The sequence below is a fragment of the Pipistrellus hanaki genome (assembly GCF_964339955.1).
Source record: "Pipistrellus hanaki genome assembly, chromosome: 3".
In the NCBI taxonomy this organism is placed as follows: domain Eukaryota; kingdom Metazoa; phylum Chordata; class Mammalia; order Chiroptera; family Vespertilionidae; genus Pipistrellus; species Pipistrellus hanaki.
Genome location: NC_140505.1, coordinates 25,379,391 through 25,394,840, shown reverse-complemented (window position 1 = coordinate 25,394,840; position 15,450 = coordinate 25,379,391). Strand labels below are relative to the sequence as shown.

At 47.6% G+C, this 15,450-nt stretch overlaps 1 protein-coding gene across 2 annotated transcripts; it reads right to left on the bottom strand.

Moving 5' to 3' along the window:
* Nucleotides 1–474: 474 nt before the first annotated feature.
* On the bottom strand, nt 475–8,612 carry ATP4B (ATPase H+/K+ transporting subunit beta; the record flags this gene model as incomplete). 2 transcript variants are annotated; one of them, XM_084879924.1, is made up of 7 exons in its annotated part: nt 475–1,117; nt 1,655–1,753; nt 3,528–3,590; nt 4,725–4,924; nt 5,026–5,139; nt 7,869–7,997; nt 8,501–8,612. In XM_084879924.1, 7 exons carry the CDS (start codon nt 8,610–8,612, stop codon nt 956–958), a joined length of 879 nt encoding a protein of 292 aa, XP_084736050.1. In that variant the 3' UTR covers nt 475–955. The 2 variants fall into 2 exon arrangements, with proteins under 2 accessions (XP_084736050.1, XP_084736051.1); XM_084879925.1 differs by having other exon boundaries at nt 3,534–3,590.
* Nucleotides 8,613–15,450: the final 6,838 nt, after the last annotated feature.

Here is a 15,450-nt window from a genome sequence, read left to right as displayed (position 1 = left end):
GGACTTGTGCGGTGAAGGGAAGGTTAACTGGTTGTAATTACCTCTGGTTCGTACGACCTGAAACTGTGCCTGCCCTCAGGCGTCCGTCCCTCTGTAACATGGTTTTGTGATTTCCCTGACTTGCAATGGAAATTTCAAAAAGAGGATTTAAAAAAAAAAAAAAAAGTGGCCGAAACCGGTTTGGCTCAGTGGTAGAGCGTCGGTCTGCGGACTGAAAGGTCCCAGGTTCGATTCCGGTCAGGGGCATGTGTGTTGGTTGCGGGCACATCCCCGGTGGGGGGTGTGCAAGAGGCAGCTGGTCAGTGTTTCTCTTTCATCGACGTTTCTAGCTCTCTATCTCTCTCCCTTCCTCTCTGTAAAAAATCAATAAAATATATTTTTTAAAAAAAGTGGTGTTTGATATTTTTAGTTGATTACCCCCCTTTCCCATTATCAGGAAACGCATGACTGTTTTATATAGAGTAAGAGTGACTTTTTAATATATTTATTTTTGTAATTTAGAAACTGCATTTTTTTGAAGCAAGCATCCAGGATGTACATTATCATGTCATGTTTTATATTAACATACCAATAGTCTTTATATTAACATGGGTGGTAGTTCATTGACTTAAAGAAAAAATAAGTTATAGTAAGCAAAGTGATGTCTGTATAGAAAGAGATAAATTACTTAGGGTCTTGTTAGATAGCTTCTGCCTTAGGATTACCACAGTAACCCAGCATTTTTATCGGAGCTACAAATCCTATCTAAGAAATAATAAAGACTTGATAAGACATAGTTGATTCTGACGTGAAGTGCTTGCCGTACTGGTGCCTGTCTGGTGTCTCGGAGCTGCCTAGTCTTGGCGTTTGGGACACCTGAGGGCCGGATTGGTGCGGAGACGGCGGGCAGCCCAGCCCCGTGGAGGGCGGAGGTCTGCGAGCTACTGTGCAGGTTAAGGCTGGCCTCCGGGGTCCTTTAGTTCTCAATTTTAAGCTTGAATTCCACCTTCCCTTCGAAGGGGTCGTGTGGGTTGTCGTAGGTCACATGTTCTGCCAGGATCTTGCACACGATGACCACTTCTGTGTTCCCGGGGACATTGAGGAGCTTCGCGGCCACCAGCGGGTTGCTGTAGTGCGGCTGAAACGGGAGCGTGGCGGGGGGGGGGGGGTGCGAGAGTCAGGAGCCTGTGCTGAGGGCTCACGTGCTCTCTGTCTGAGAGCCAACATAGGCTCCGCCCCAGGCCCTGGAGTTCTCGGGGTCACTGCCTACCCACTCAGAGACGAGACTTGCTCTGGAGAGGACAGACCGTAACAGTGACCAATTCAACTTCCAATTAGATTTGGTGAAAATTAATGTAAACACCAGGAAGAAGCTAGAGATTGAGAGGAAGTGCTTTAAAATGGATATGCAGTTGTCTAAAAGGACTTGGAGGCTGTTGAAAACAAACCATTAGATTTAATATTTATATTTCACGTGAGAATACGTAATGTATTTTCAGGTAGTTAGGAGCACGTGCATCTGGGAAACAGCCAGAGAGTGGTAACCGGTCAGGATGGGCTCAGTAATGCCTTATTTCGTCTTTATAGGTAAGATACTTAGGGCTTTCCTTTTGCCAATCATTGCTGAATTTGAGATGATCCGGTAGCTGTTGTAGGTGGAGCGTGAAGCACCTACCTGCGCCTTGTTCCCGTAGTAAGGGAAGTAGTGTAGACTGAAGGTGCCGTTGGGCGGGTAGTACTCCACCTGCAGGGGCTGGATGTCCTTGGGCTGGTCCTGGGGGAGGAGAGGCCACTGCCTGAGCAAGGCAGGATCTGGGTGCCTGGGTGCACATGTATGTGTCAGCATGTCTGAGTGCCAGTCTGTGTGCATGCAGGTGTGCATGCAGGTGCCATATCTGTGCGTCTCTGTCCGTGCATGCCTCTGAGCATCTGCATATGCACGTATATGCACATGTATGTCTGCATATCGTGTGTGGCATGTGCATGCTGAGTGTGTGTGTGCACTATGCAGGGGACCACATAAACACTTTGTTGTGTAATAAGCATAAATGATCTAATCTCTATAATCAGTACTGGGCTCCCTTTGGGGGTGTACTTTGTTAGTGGCGAACCCCCTGGTGACTTATCAAATTGTATGTTTACCACTTTAAGTTCTTGTAGGAAAACCAAGGTGCATAGAGCCCAGAATGCTTGTTTATCTGCACATGGGATGCAAGCAGATGAGACTGTAGGGGCTGTTTGCCAGCACTGGCTAAGCGTTTGCGTGGCTTTCTGGGACCAGGATCTGCTTTCAGAGTGAGTGATTTGCCTCATGGATAGCTTGAGCCTCTCAGAGAACAGAGGAAGGCCACCCTGATGTTCATTAAAATCTCAAGTCAGCCCAGCTGGCATGGCTCAGTGGTTGAGTGTTGACCTCTGAACCAGGAGGTCACAGTTCAATTCCCAGTCAGGGCCCATGCCTGGGTTGCGGGCTCAATCCCCAGTAGGGGGCATTCGGGAGGCAGCCAATCAGTGATTCTCTCTGATCACTGGTGTTTCTATCTCTCCCACTCCCTTCCTCTCTGAAATCAATAAAAAAAATATATATTTTAAAAAAATCTCAAGTCAGCCTACACAGGTGTGGTTGAAATAACTAATAAAAAGAAAAACAAGATGACCCCGAGCCTCATGGAGACATCACAGGCTTGAGGGGTGTGGTGTTTCTGCGGAATGCCCAAGGGGAGTGCCCGCCTCTCAGAGCAGGAGCCTTTGGTTGGAGGCACAGCGGTGGAAACAAGCTTTGGGAAATGTTCGGTGAAGGCAAATTTAGGACTTTGGTTTTTTGTTTGTTTTGTTAATCCTCACTGGAGGATATTTTTTCCATTGATTCTTAGAGTGGAAGGGACGGATGGGGCAGAGAGAGAGAGGGAAACATCGATGTGAGACACATCAATTGGTAGCCTCCCACACGTGCCCAACTGAGGCTGGGGATCGAACCTGTAACCCAGGTATATGCCCTTTGACTGGGAAGTGAACCCTGGGCCCTTCAGTGCTCAAGCCAATGCTCTTACCACTGAGTACACTGGCCAGGGCCACATTTAGGTTTTTTTTTTTGTGTGTGTGTGTGTTGTACATAAAAACTAGTTTTGAGAAAACCTGGAATAAATTAATGCCAACTCTGAACACCAAATAGACATACACTTGACAACGATAGCTGCTAGTAGTCTGGCATGTTTTTGTAAATAAGCCAATAAAAAGGACAAAACAATAGAAGTGCCAAAAAAAAAAAAAAAAAAAAAGTAGTAGAAGTGCTTTAGTTTCTCCAAGTTGCCACCAAACGTTTTGAAGTGTGTTAGTAATATACTGTCCCAGGTGCTTTTTGAATCAAAACAATAACACGTTTTTCTCTTACTAGGTTTTTATCCCCTGTAATAAAACTACTTTAAACAATGATTTGTGCAATTTGCGTGTCCGGTTTATTAGGCTGATGACTGAGATATTCCTAGGGAAAACCAGTTAAGTTATTCCCACGGGTTTTCTAGCAAAAGCGGGATGGCAACGGAGGCCACACTCACCAGGAAGGCGCAGTCCACCCGGGGGGCCGTTGTGTTGCTGGGGAGAAACCTGACGATCTGGAAGGGAAAGTGTTCGTGTGGCCTCATGCTCGTCTGAGCTGAGCGCAGGGAGACCCTCCTGAGCGGGCACTGAGAAGTGTCTGGAGGTGGTGGGTGTTCCTGTTCTGATCACCCCCAGCAGGTGTTACCACCTCCTTCAAAGCCAGAAGCCCTGCCCCAGGCTGTGGTCTTGGCCGCGGGCAGGTGGCAGACCTGGATCAGAGGTTTGAGCCTTCACTGCCACTTCCAGACCCTCCATGCTGCCCTGAATCCGGGTACAGCATGCTCCTGTGAGGCAGCTCCCCATCTGCCCATCTGTGCTTCTCCCATCCGGGCCTTTCTCAGCTCCTGCAGGCCTGGCCCTTGGGTGCCCACTTGTGCGCAGGCCTCCTGTGGCACCTGCCTGTTCCCCACACCTGCCCCTGTGTGCACACGAGTGTGAGCTGCCATCACACCTGCCAGGCAGCTCTGACGAGACCCCCGCTAGGACCCGGGGCACGTGCACTGTGCACAGATGGTGGCTTCCTCTGGGCCCAGGGAGATGCTCAGAGTCCCTGGCCCCAGGCCTCAGCTGCTGGCAGCATGGAGCTGTGTCCCTCCCTCCCTCACCCAGCCAGGTCCCACCCCTCCTCGGGTCTCCGCACACTCCCCGTCCAGGTGGGCCATGCCCTCCTGTGTTTGTTTGAGTTGGCTCTACTCTTGGTCTGCTTCCCTCAGCGCCTGGCCCTCGGTCCGTCGGTTGGTCCCTGGCTCAGGTTAGAAGCCTCTGCTCTGGATGGTTCCCAGGTGCCCTCCCAGTGCCTGTACACGGCCCTGCATCTTTCTGGGTGTTGTGCACACCTGGCTGCCCTGGCCACCCTGAAGAGCCCTGTGCTCTGCTGCTCGGTGTCTGTCACCACAGAGCACATGTAGATGCTGTGCTTGAATGGGTTGTTTTCCTTGTATCGGAGAGAAATACTTGGCTTAGGAACCAATGTAACGAGCGTGTGCTGAATGAAGGTGCAGAAATGGAAGGGGCAGCTGGGGCCCGTCTGATCAGTTACCTCTGGAACCCTGGACAGGTGGGTGCGCTGAGCACTGACCCTCCACCCCAAGGCAATCTCCAGAGGGGCCTCATCCTGGACCTCTGGCCTCCAACCCCTTTGTACTCACCCTGTTCATCTTAATGATGAAACATGGCTTTCCATCCTCAAAGCCGAAGTTGGGGTCCTGCAGGCCCGAGCAGTTCTGCAGCATGTCTGCGGTGAACTTGCAGGAGAACTTGGTGTGGTTAGGGGCCCCGAAGCTTTCTTGGATGAACACCTTGTCCGAGGTGCAGTTGATGTTGTCTTCCTGGGCGGCTGGCGAGTAGCCTGCCAGCATAGACACGCCTCAGACGATGTGTCTCTCCAGTGCAGCCCCCCCGGGGCAGTTAGTGAAATTTTCTTAGGAAAGGAAGCGTTTTAAACCTTACCTTCCAGGAAGTCGTGGAGGGTGTGCACCAGGTCCGTCCAGGTCCTGCTGTCAGAGACATTGTAGGAAATGTCCAGGCCTTTCTCCCCGTAGACATCTGGCCTCAAAGTCACCCCTGCAAAGAGAGCCTGACACTTACCCGTTTCCCCAAATGTTCATCACATCCAGGCTGGTGGCTGTGGAGCTGGGGCGTGGTGTGCAGAGCTGTCCCAGGTGGGATGCAGCAGGACCAACAGGGCCTAGGTCTTCAAGGGCAGCCAGGCCAGGCGGCCATTCATGGTCAGGTGTCCTCTGCGCTAGCTGCTCAGTGAGGACCCTGCCCCCCAGCCTGGGAGCGGCGCGGAGGAATGAGCCTGTCTGGGTGCAGGGTGTGGTGCCGCTGAAGGCCTGCACCAGTGCCACCGAGGGGGCCACACTCGTTGCAGGTGACAACTCGTCCAGGGCCAACTGGTTTTAAAAAAATATATGTATTTTATTGATTTTTTTTTTTTTACAGAAAGGAAGGGAGAAAGATAGTTAGAAACACTGATGAGAAACATCGATGAGCTGCCTCCTGCACATCCCCTACTGGGGATGTGCCCACAACCAAGGTACATGCCCTTGACTGGATTGAACCCGGGACCCTTCAGTTCACAGGCCGACGCTCTATCCACTGAGCCAAACCCGTTAGGGCTCGACTGGGTTTCTTACTGAAGTTGCAAGATCTCCACTGGTGTTGGTTAAACACGAATGCATTCTAACAACATTAACTGTAAAAATAACAGTGAACAATTGCAGGAAGTTGAAGTGCCAGCCCTCAGTTTTCTTCATCTCAAGTCTAGTGTGCATCCTTAGGAAAGGTCCTGTTTCTGTGGAAACAGAGATATCCCGTGTTTCCTCACACAAACCGGAGCCGGTTTTCCACACGCCACGCTCCTCTCTTCCTCTTCCGACACCAGTTGTAATCACGTTTCCCTGGCATTTCGTATCAGCTCCCCCCTTTCTTTCACAAATACCACATCATGCTTTGTTGTGTGAGTGTTTTATGACTTATGTAACCAGTTCCCTGATTGTACAGGTGACTTTTAAAATAAGCAACTGGCCGGTTGCTCAGTGGTTATGTTGGCCTGTGGACTAAAGGGCCTTGGGTTTGATTCCCAGTCAAGGGCACGTACGTTGGTGGCAGGTTCCCCAGCCCCAGCAGGGGCCTGTGCGGGAGGCAGCCAATCGATGTGTTGCTCTCACATCCATGTTTTGTTTTTTTCTCTTTCTCCCCCTTCCCTCCACTCTCTAGAAATCAATGGAAAAAATCCTTGGGTGAGGATTAAAAAAAAAAAAAAAAAAAAAAAAAGGAAGCTAGGGTTGTTATTGGTTTATGGGTGTTCTGAAAGTAACAGCTATACATGATTTAAAATAAAAATCTTCAGAAAGGTCTAAAACAGTGGTCAGCAAACTCATTAGTTAACAGAGCCCAATATCAACAGTACGACGATTGAAATTTCTTTTGAGAGCCAAATTTTTTAAAATTATACTTCTTCTAACGCCACTTCTTCAAAATAGACTCGCCCAAGGTCGTGGTGTTTTGTGGAAGAGCCACACTCAAGGGGCCAAAGAGCCGCATGTGGCTCAAGAGCCACAGTTTGCTGACCACGGGTCTAAAACAGAAGAAAGCTCTCCCCTCCCCCCTCTGAGCATGCCCTCCGGTTCTCATGTAACGTGTTCATCAGCTTCACTGGCAGCTGTTGCCCGTTCCGAACCCGTCCTCCCCTTGACCAAGGGGACACAGCTCCTGCCTTCCAGCCTCAGGGTTTTGAACAGATGATATTATGGTTATGTTCTCAAGTTTGTAACATAGGACATTCTGCTCTGAAATGATAATGAAAACCTCTATGCTTCATCTTTTGGTTGATTCTAAAATTTGACACCCAACAAAGCACTTTGGTGTTATTATTTATGGAGAGATTCACTGAAGATCCCAGCGGGAGGGCTGGACCCGCTAAGCTCACCAGCTGGAGACCATCTGAGGCAGCGTCTCTTAAAAACACTTTGGCATTTTCTTTTCCTGTGTGCTGCTGCTGGATATTCCTGGGGTGTTATCTTCCTTCGAAAGTGGTAGGGATGTGCAAGCGATGAACATTCTGAGTTACTGTGTGCTTCATCCTTTCTCCTCCCTCCCTTTCCTTTATGCTTTTTTTTTTTTTTTTTTTTTTAAGACACCTTTGGTTAATGGGCTGGAAGTCTTGGTTCAAATCACCTTCGCCAGGACTGTGGAGGTGACACCTCACTGTCTGGGGCCCTTGAGTCTTGTCACCAATGACCCATGTGGTGCCGAGTCAGGAGAGGGAGGCTCAGCCCACGTTCACCCCAGAGGATGGTAGACGACTGCACTTGGAGAAAACTCCGAGTTCTGGATTGAATTGCTCTTCTGGAGTGAAGTACTGACAGACTCGAAGTGGAAACAAAGCCTTTTCCCTCCCCAAACCCTTCATTCCGATCTCGCTAGGAGCCGTGTTTTGCATCTCCTCCCAGTAATGCCTGCTGTGCATGCAGACCCATACAAAGCAAGTGGTATAAAGACGCGATCACAAAAACCTCTGTTTTCATAATTACAACTAAATCCGAAGTCAGACTTTATAATCTGGGGTCCTCCTCATCAAAAGAAGCGAGGGGCTGCCCACACCAGGTGTACCGCTCAAAGCCCTGTGGCTGCGGGTGGGAGGGACAGAGGCCCCTGCTGGGTGCCCCTGGGGCTTTGTTCCCTGGGGGTTTGTGCTCTGACTGAGCACCTCCAGGACTGCGATTGCCCCGACCTGCGTGGGGTCCTGATGTGCGGGCTCCAGCATCGCCCCCGCACCCCCTCGTTACCTGGCGACTTTAGCCGGTCTTGGTAGTCGGGCGTGTACGGGTCGAGCGTGCACATCAGCGAGTAGATGCAGAGGGCGAAGAGGCCGGTCATCACCACGTAGAAGGCCACGTAGTAGAGGCTGATCCACACTGCGGGCAGAGGCCGGGCAGGCGCCGCTGACACGTCATCGCGCGCGGACCCACAGGGAACCCCACCGCTTCCACCGTCATAGGGGGAAAACCTCAGGGGTGTTGGGTGCATCTACACGCGACACTGTGCAAGCGTCACCTCTAGTTCTAGAACATCCTCATCGCTTCAGAGAAACCTCATACCCCTTGACTTCAAAGTCTCTTTAAATACTGTGTAAAGTTTAGGAATAATATCTACAAACTGCTATTCTCAAATCCAAGCCTGAAACTTGGGGGCCAGTCAATCCTCAGATGTTCCCACCGTGTGGGTGCCTGGTTGCCAGGGGGCAGAAGAGCCGAAATGGGCCTCTGGGGTCACCTGGTGAGGAAGGTGAGGCCTGGCTAGAAGCTGGGGCAGGGCCTGGGTCCCGGGAGCCTAGACCCCCACCCCGGGCTGCTGCTGGTGGCCCTCTGTCATTCCTCTCAGAGCTGCCCCTCCTTGCCCGGCCTTGCCAGACACGTACCCCAGCGGGACAGGGTCCGGCCCAGCATCTGCCCCGTGTCCGGGTTCCAGCAGTAGCGCTGAAACTCCTCCATCCTCTGGCTGCATGATTTCTTCTCGTGCAGCGCCGCCATCCTCCCTGCTCCTGGGGCTCCCCCTCCTGCAGAGGAGACTGAGAGGAGAAAGCCCTCCCCTGGGTTTTATAGTCTCCTTCAGAGGTCAGCGGCGCCCGTGCAGGGGGGCGGGCTCCGGGGAGAGCACCCAGCGGCGTTATCAGGCCTCGCCGTCCAAACACTAGTGGCTCCACGCGCTCTGCAGTCCCCTGCTATCAGGTGCCCTCCACCAGGTGCCCAAACGTCAGGGCTGCTCCCTCCTCCTGGGATGCCCTTGGCCTTAACTTTGTTATGATAACGACTAAGGAGAAATACTTCCCTGAACAGCCACTTGTTCTGCTGGGGCCCCATTCTCTCACTCCCTCCAGGAGGAAAGATATAAGGTCAGCACAAGGACAGGCCTGGACCTGCCCCTCAGGCCCCTCGGACACTCTCAGGTCTGAGATGATGGGCAGTGGGTGACCCATGCCATGGTATTGCAATCGCTGGGGCTCTATGAGTGGCTTCGGTGCTGACATTGTGAAAAGGCCAGAGTGTGACGGAAGCTAGAAGTGTTGTTCCAGAGGAGAGGGCTCAGCAGGCTCCCAGGCCCCGTCCCCTCCCTTTGCCCCTGATGCTCGTTTTCGCCACGAGATGATGTCCCCTGAGGTCTGCTTTGAGGGGACTGGGCTTTTTAGGACTTTGTGTGTTCATGGGGAATTTACAGCCATACAATCTAGAGATATTTTTCAAAACTGAATGCAAACCACACCCCAGGAGCTAATTGAAATGCTGATTCTAAGCCACTGAGGACCCAGAGGGCCTAGGAGCTAGGCTGCAGGACCCCAGCGATGTCCGAGTGGGAGACACTTTGCCGGTGGCACTTTGGAGTCCGCTGGAGCACCTTGAAAACTCCTGATGCTTGTCTCACCCCCATGTTTCTGTATGAACCAAACGGCCAGGTGACCTGAGCTACTGAGAGCCTCCCAGATTCATCTTGATTTGTGACCAGAGCCACTGGCCCAGAGACCTTGGTGGGTAGATACATAGCTGGAGCCATGCCATCTACTCACTGGGGCATCATCTCTGTAGTTAGGTTGAAAGGGCAATGTCAGGCAAGAATCAGGTGCCACAAAGGCCTTTCTACAAGCATTTCCATTAAAATCCAGTTAAAATAAGGGGTATTATACTAAAAAATCTGGAATTTCATCCGCTGTCACATGTAAATTTTCCTGTTGCCCTAGCTGGTTTGGCTCAGTGGATAGAGCACCCGCCTGCGAACTAAAAGGTCCCAGATTCGATTCGGCTCAAGGGCACATGCCTGGGTTATGGGCTCGATCCCCAGTGGGGGCTTGTAGGAGGCAAGCCGAACCATTATTCTCTCTCATCATGGATGTTTCTATCTCTCCCTCTTCCTTCCTCTCTGAAATCAATAAAAATATATTTGAAAAAAATAAGTAAATTTTCCTTCTAATGTAGCCAAATTAGAAGATTTCTTTTGGAAGAAGAAGAATGAAAACCCGATAGCCATTATTTGGCTTGTTTCCTCAGGGATGATTTAGAGTTTATCAGAAGAATGAGCACCCTAAACTTCAGAAGGAATTGCACTGTTTTAGCTAGGACTCCTAATTTTATAATTGTCCACACCTGGGGGGTCTGGGACTCTGAGTGCAGCACGGAATAAATGCTGTCCTTGCCTGTGAAGTATAGAGTGCTCTTGAAATGAGCAAAATATAAACTTTCTTGGAAGTCTTTGAACTAGTCTTCCCCACTTAGTCTCTGAATTCTCCAAAACAGGAAAGCATGTGCTGAATAGCACACAAATCAAAATGACCTTTTCTGGATGCGTGCCTACAGGGAGGACAGGAAGGGAGAGGGATGCCGGTAGAGGGTTCTTTTCCATCGCATGCTCTGAAAGTGTAGGGCAGATGTCCCAACTAGTGGGCTCCAGACCAAGTGGGGAGCACACCCCCAGATTCCCACGTGGGAAGCCTAGCCATCTACCCGCACATGGCAGTAAAGAGGTGGAGCCCAACTCCCTTCTACCGATTGACTGGAGACAGAAACAGCCAGCTAACACTGAAGGAGTAACTAATAGGAAAATGTCACATTTCAATTGATAATCAAACCAAGAACCAGCAAGATTTTAGAATGAATTAAAACAAGAAAATCGTTGAATGCCAACATCGAGGTGACAGAAATGTTGGAATTACCCGACAGATTTTAAAGCACCTATGATAAAACGGCTTCAGGGGGCAATTATGAACATGCTTGAAACAAATGGAAAAAATAGAAAGCCTCAGCAAATAAAAAGTTTAAGGAAAGAAATAAGATACATACAAAGAAAAAAACAAGTGAAAATTTTAGATGGAAAAATACATTAACCAAAATAAAAAGCTCAAAGAAGGGGTTCCACAGCAGAAGGGAGGGGGCAGAGGAAAGAAAAACCAATAGAAACATGGAAGGAAAATGCAATAGAAACTACCTGATTTGAACAATGGGGAGAATGTAAACTTGAACAAAAATGCACAGAACCTCAGGAATAGGGGGAACTGTAATAAGAATCTGACATCCATGTCATCAGAGTTCTGGAAGGAGAGAAGTAAGAGGGCAAGGCTGAAAACTACTCAAACAATGACTGAAAACTCCCTAAAATTTGGCAAAAGACATAAACTTACAGATTCAAGAAGCTGAGTGAACAGATAACCATGACCTCTGAAATCTACATCAAGATGCATCATAATTAAACTTCTCAAAATTAAACATACACAAAACCAGAGACATTGTATGATAATAAATGGCCAATCCCCTAAGAAGATATAGCATTCCTAAATGTATATGCACCAAACAAGAGAGCTAAAAAAATGTGTACACTGATAGAATTGAAAGGAGAAATACGCAAATCCACAATTTTAGTTAGAGACTTCAACATTCCTCTCGCAACAATTGACAGAACAACTGAATAGGAAATCAGCACAGATATAGAAGAGCTCAATGACATCATCAACCATCAGAGTGTTGTTGGTCTTAGTAGAATAATCCACCCAATCACAGCAGAATATACTTTCTCTTTATGTGTTCATGGAATGATTGCCAAGATAGACCATATCCTAGGCCATAAAACAAAGCTTAACAAATTTGAAAATAAATAAAACAATGTAGAATGTGTTCTACAATCCCAGTGGAATCAAACTAGAAATTAATAACAGAAAGATAACAGAAAACTCTCCAAACGTGAAAACTAAACAATATACTCCTAAGTAATATATGAGTAAAAAAAGAAGGCTTGAGAGAAATTTCAAGAAATACATGGGGCTGAATGAATGCTACAGCAGTGTTTACAGGAAAATTTATAGCAATAAATTAATATATTAGAAAAGAGGAAAAGTCTCAAATCAATAAACTAAGTTTTCACTTAAAAAACCTAGAAAAAAAGAGGGGGGAAAACACACAGGAAGAAGAAATAAAAGATAAGAGCAGAAACCAGTGAAATTAAAAACAAAAGAGAAAATCAGTAAAACTACAAAGAACTGGATCTTTCAAAAGACCAATAAAATCAACAGCACTATTGCAAGAAAGAAAACATAAATAACCAATGCAAGAAATGAAATGAGATATCACTACAGACCCCGAAGACTTCAAAAAGATAATAAGGGAGTACCATATACAACTCTACAATTATAAACTCGACAACTTAGATGAAATGGACCATGTCTTCAATACACATAACTCATTCAATTTGAAATAGATAATTTGAATAGCCATATAACTAGCAAGGAACTTGATTTCATAATTGAAAACGTCCCAATTCACTGAAAAATTCTACCAAACATTTAATGAAGAATTACAAGTTATATACCATGTCTTCTAGAAAATAAAAGAGAAGGAAACATTTCCCAATTGATTTATAAGACATGTATTACTCTTATGCCAAAATCAGGTAAAAACAGCACAAAAATATAAAATTACAGAACAATATTCTTCATAAATATAGACAGAAATAGCCACAGCAATCAAGATGGTGCGGTATTGGTGGACGGATAGACACGGAGACCAATGGAACAGAATAGGAAGCCCAGAAACAGAACCACACTAATATGCCCAACTGATTTTTGAGCTGCACAAACAATTCAATGAGGCAGAGACAACCTTTTCAACAGGAGAAGCTGGAGCAATTGAACAACTAAAAAATGAACCTTGACCGAAGTCTCACAGGTTGTAGAAGAATTAACTTAAAATTGATCATGGATTTAAAAGTAAAAGTATAAAACCTTTTGAGTGGGAAGGTTGAATTTGGGAGAAGATGGAAAAAGAAACATGAAGAGTTCTTAGACTTGACACCAAAAGCACAATTCAGAAAAGGAAAAATAGATAGATTGCGCTTCAACGACATAAAGGAAGCTTTTGTTCTATGAAAGCCCTTGTAAAGTGAATGAAAAGACAAGCAAAAATTGGAAAGAAGCATTTGAAAACCGCAAGTCCAACAAAGGATCTAAGATAGATAAACAACACTCAAAACTCAACAGTAAACAAGCAAACAATTCGGTTAGAACATGGTCAAACGACATGAAGAGACAGCTCACCAAACAGATGTCAAGTAAACACATGGAAAGATGTTCAATATTACTGGCCACGAGGGAAACGCAAATTAAAACCGCAACAAAATACCACTACATGCCTATCAGAGTAACTAAAGTAAAAAATAGTGACAACACTGAAAGCTGGGGAGCATGCTGAGAAGCTGTGTAACTCAGGTAGTTGGTAGGAATGTAAAATGGTACAGCCAATCTGAAAAAAGTTTACCTGTTTGTTAGAAAAACCAAACATGCAATTAGTTACCATATAACTCAAGAACTGCACCCTTGGGCATTAATCTCAGAGAAAGGGAAATTTACACAAAAATATGTACATGAATGCTTAGAGCTGCTTTATTCATGTTAGCCCCAAACTGAAACAACCCAGATGCCCTTCAACAAGTGAATGGTCAGACCAGTGGTGGTCCATCGGCACCACAGAATTGAGCAATAACACTGTTTGTGCTCACAACAAACGGGGTGAATCTCCAGAGGATTATGCTGAGTATAAAGAGCCAACCCCCGAAGGTTTATGTACTAGATGATTCCATTTATGGAACATTCTTGAAATGATGGAGAACAGATGAGTGGTTGCCAGAGGTTCAGGAGAGTGTGGGCGGGGGAAGGAGGGGTGTGTGTCTACACATGGGCGACATGGGGATCCTTGTGGGGACGAAGTGTTCTGTGGTGCCTGTGTCAGGGTCAGCATCCTGGCTGTGATCCTGTGCTTTGGTTTGGGGAGACGTTATCGTTGGGAGAAACCGAGGGAAGGGTTCAGGGGATCTCTCTCTCTCTCTCTCTCTCTCTCTCTCTCTCTCTCTCTCTCTCTCTCTCTCTTTCTCTCTCTCTCTCTCTCTTTTAAAAAAAATAATAAATCTTTTTTTTTCCCCACTCATTTGTGGAATATAATGAACAACATAAACTGATGAACGAAAACAGATCCAGAGACAAAGAAGCATGGATCAAACCATCAAACTTCAGAGGAAAGTGTTACGCTCAGACTTCGTGATCCCCAAGGACCACCAGGGAGCCGAGTCTGATGCAATAAACAAAAGAGCTTTCTCCATGCCAGCATGGGCTCTGTCCCACTCACGCCGGCAGCATGGCGGAAGAGAGAGCGAATTTCGCCCAGTCCAGGGGTTTTACTTGGGTTGGTGGTGATGTCACTGTAAAAAAATAATAAATGTTTATTGTTCAGATTATTATAGGTGTTCCTATTTCCTCCCTCCTCCCCCATAGCTCCCTTCCACCTGATTCCCAACTCCACCCCATGCCCTTATCCCCACCCCTATTTTCATCCATAGGTGTAAGATTTTTGTCCAATCTCTTCCCGCACCCTTCAGAACCTTTTCCCCCTGAGAATTGTTAATCCAATCAGGGGATCTCTCTTGATCCTTTCTTCTAACTGCATATGAATCTACAATTATTGTCAAATAAGAAGTGCAATTTAAATAAAGAGGGAGGTTCCAGAATCACACCAGTTCGGGAAATGCCACATACTGGACCCCTCTTAGAGAGCCAAGTTCAAGAGAAACATTAAGCTTTGTTTAACCGCTGCTTCTCCTTCCCCAGATTGTTGCTCGGGATTAGCCGGATGGGCCTGGCTTCTCATGGTGGGTCCTGATGGGCAGTGGTAGCACCAGTGAGAGCCGTGGAGACTGGCCCCAGGCCACTGAGGCAGAATCTTTATTTCACAAGTTACCCAGGCAGTTTGCCTGGTGCCGTGTGGAAGCCCTGACACAGGGGGAATGCTGGCAGGGGATGCATGTCCCATTTGGACCCTGATGGACCCCTCGTCAGGACGAGGTTAGAGTGATTGTCCCAAGGTTCACATAATAGTAAGTGGCTGGGCTGGATCCACCACCCGCTTGGTTGTGAGGCAGGGAGGCAGGAAGATTGGCTGCACAGCCATCGAGTCCTCATTTTTACCTCTCCAGCTGCCACAGAGGGTCCCGCCTGCCCCACACCCTCTGGCAGAATCTCACTGCCCTCAGACACTCTTCTCCCATCCTGCAAAGGCGGGTGGGCTGGGAGGTCCCCACATCACCTGGCTATGGCTTTCTTCATCTCTGAAACCCTTCATTTCCTCTCCTCTTTAAACTACAACCAGCCTCCTCCTCACTTCCTTGACACTTTCCCCCAAACATTTGCTGAGCACCCACTGTGTGGTAAAATAGACAGATAAGGCTGCAGCATTATGAAGCCAACATTTTTGTTGGTCCTGGCCTCCCTAGACGTGTCCCAGGTGTGCCCAAGGTGCCTGTCAGGTGTGCCACAGGTGTGCCCCCGATGTGCCCTAGGTGAAT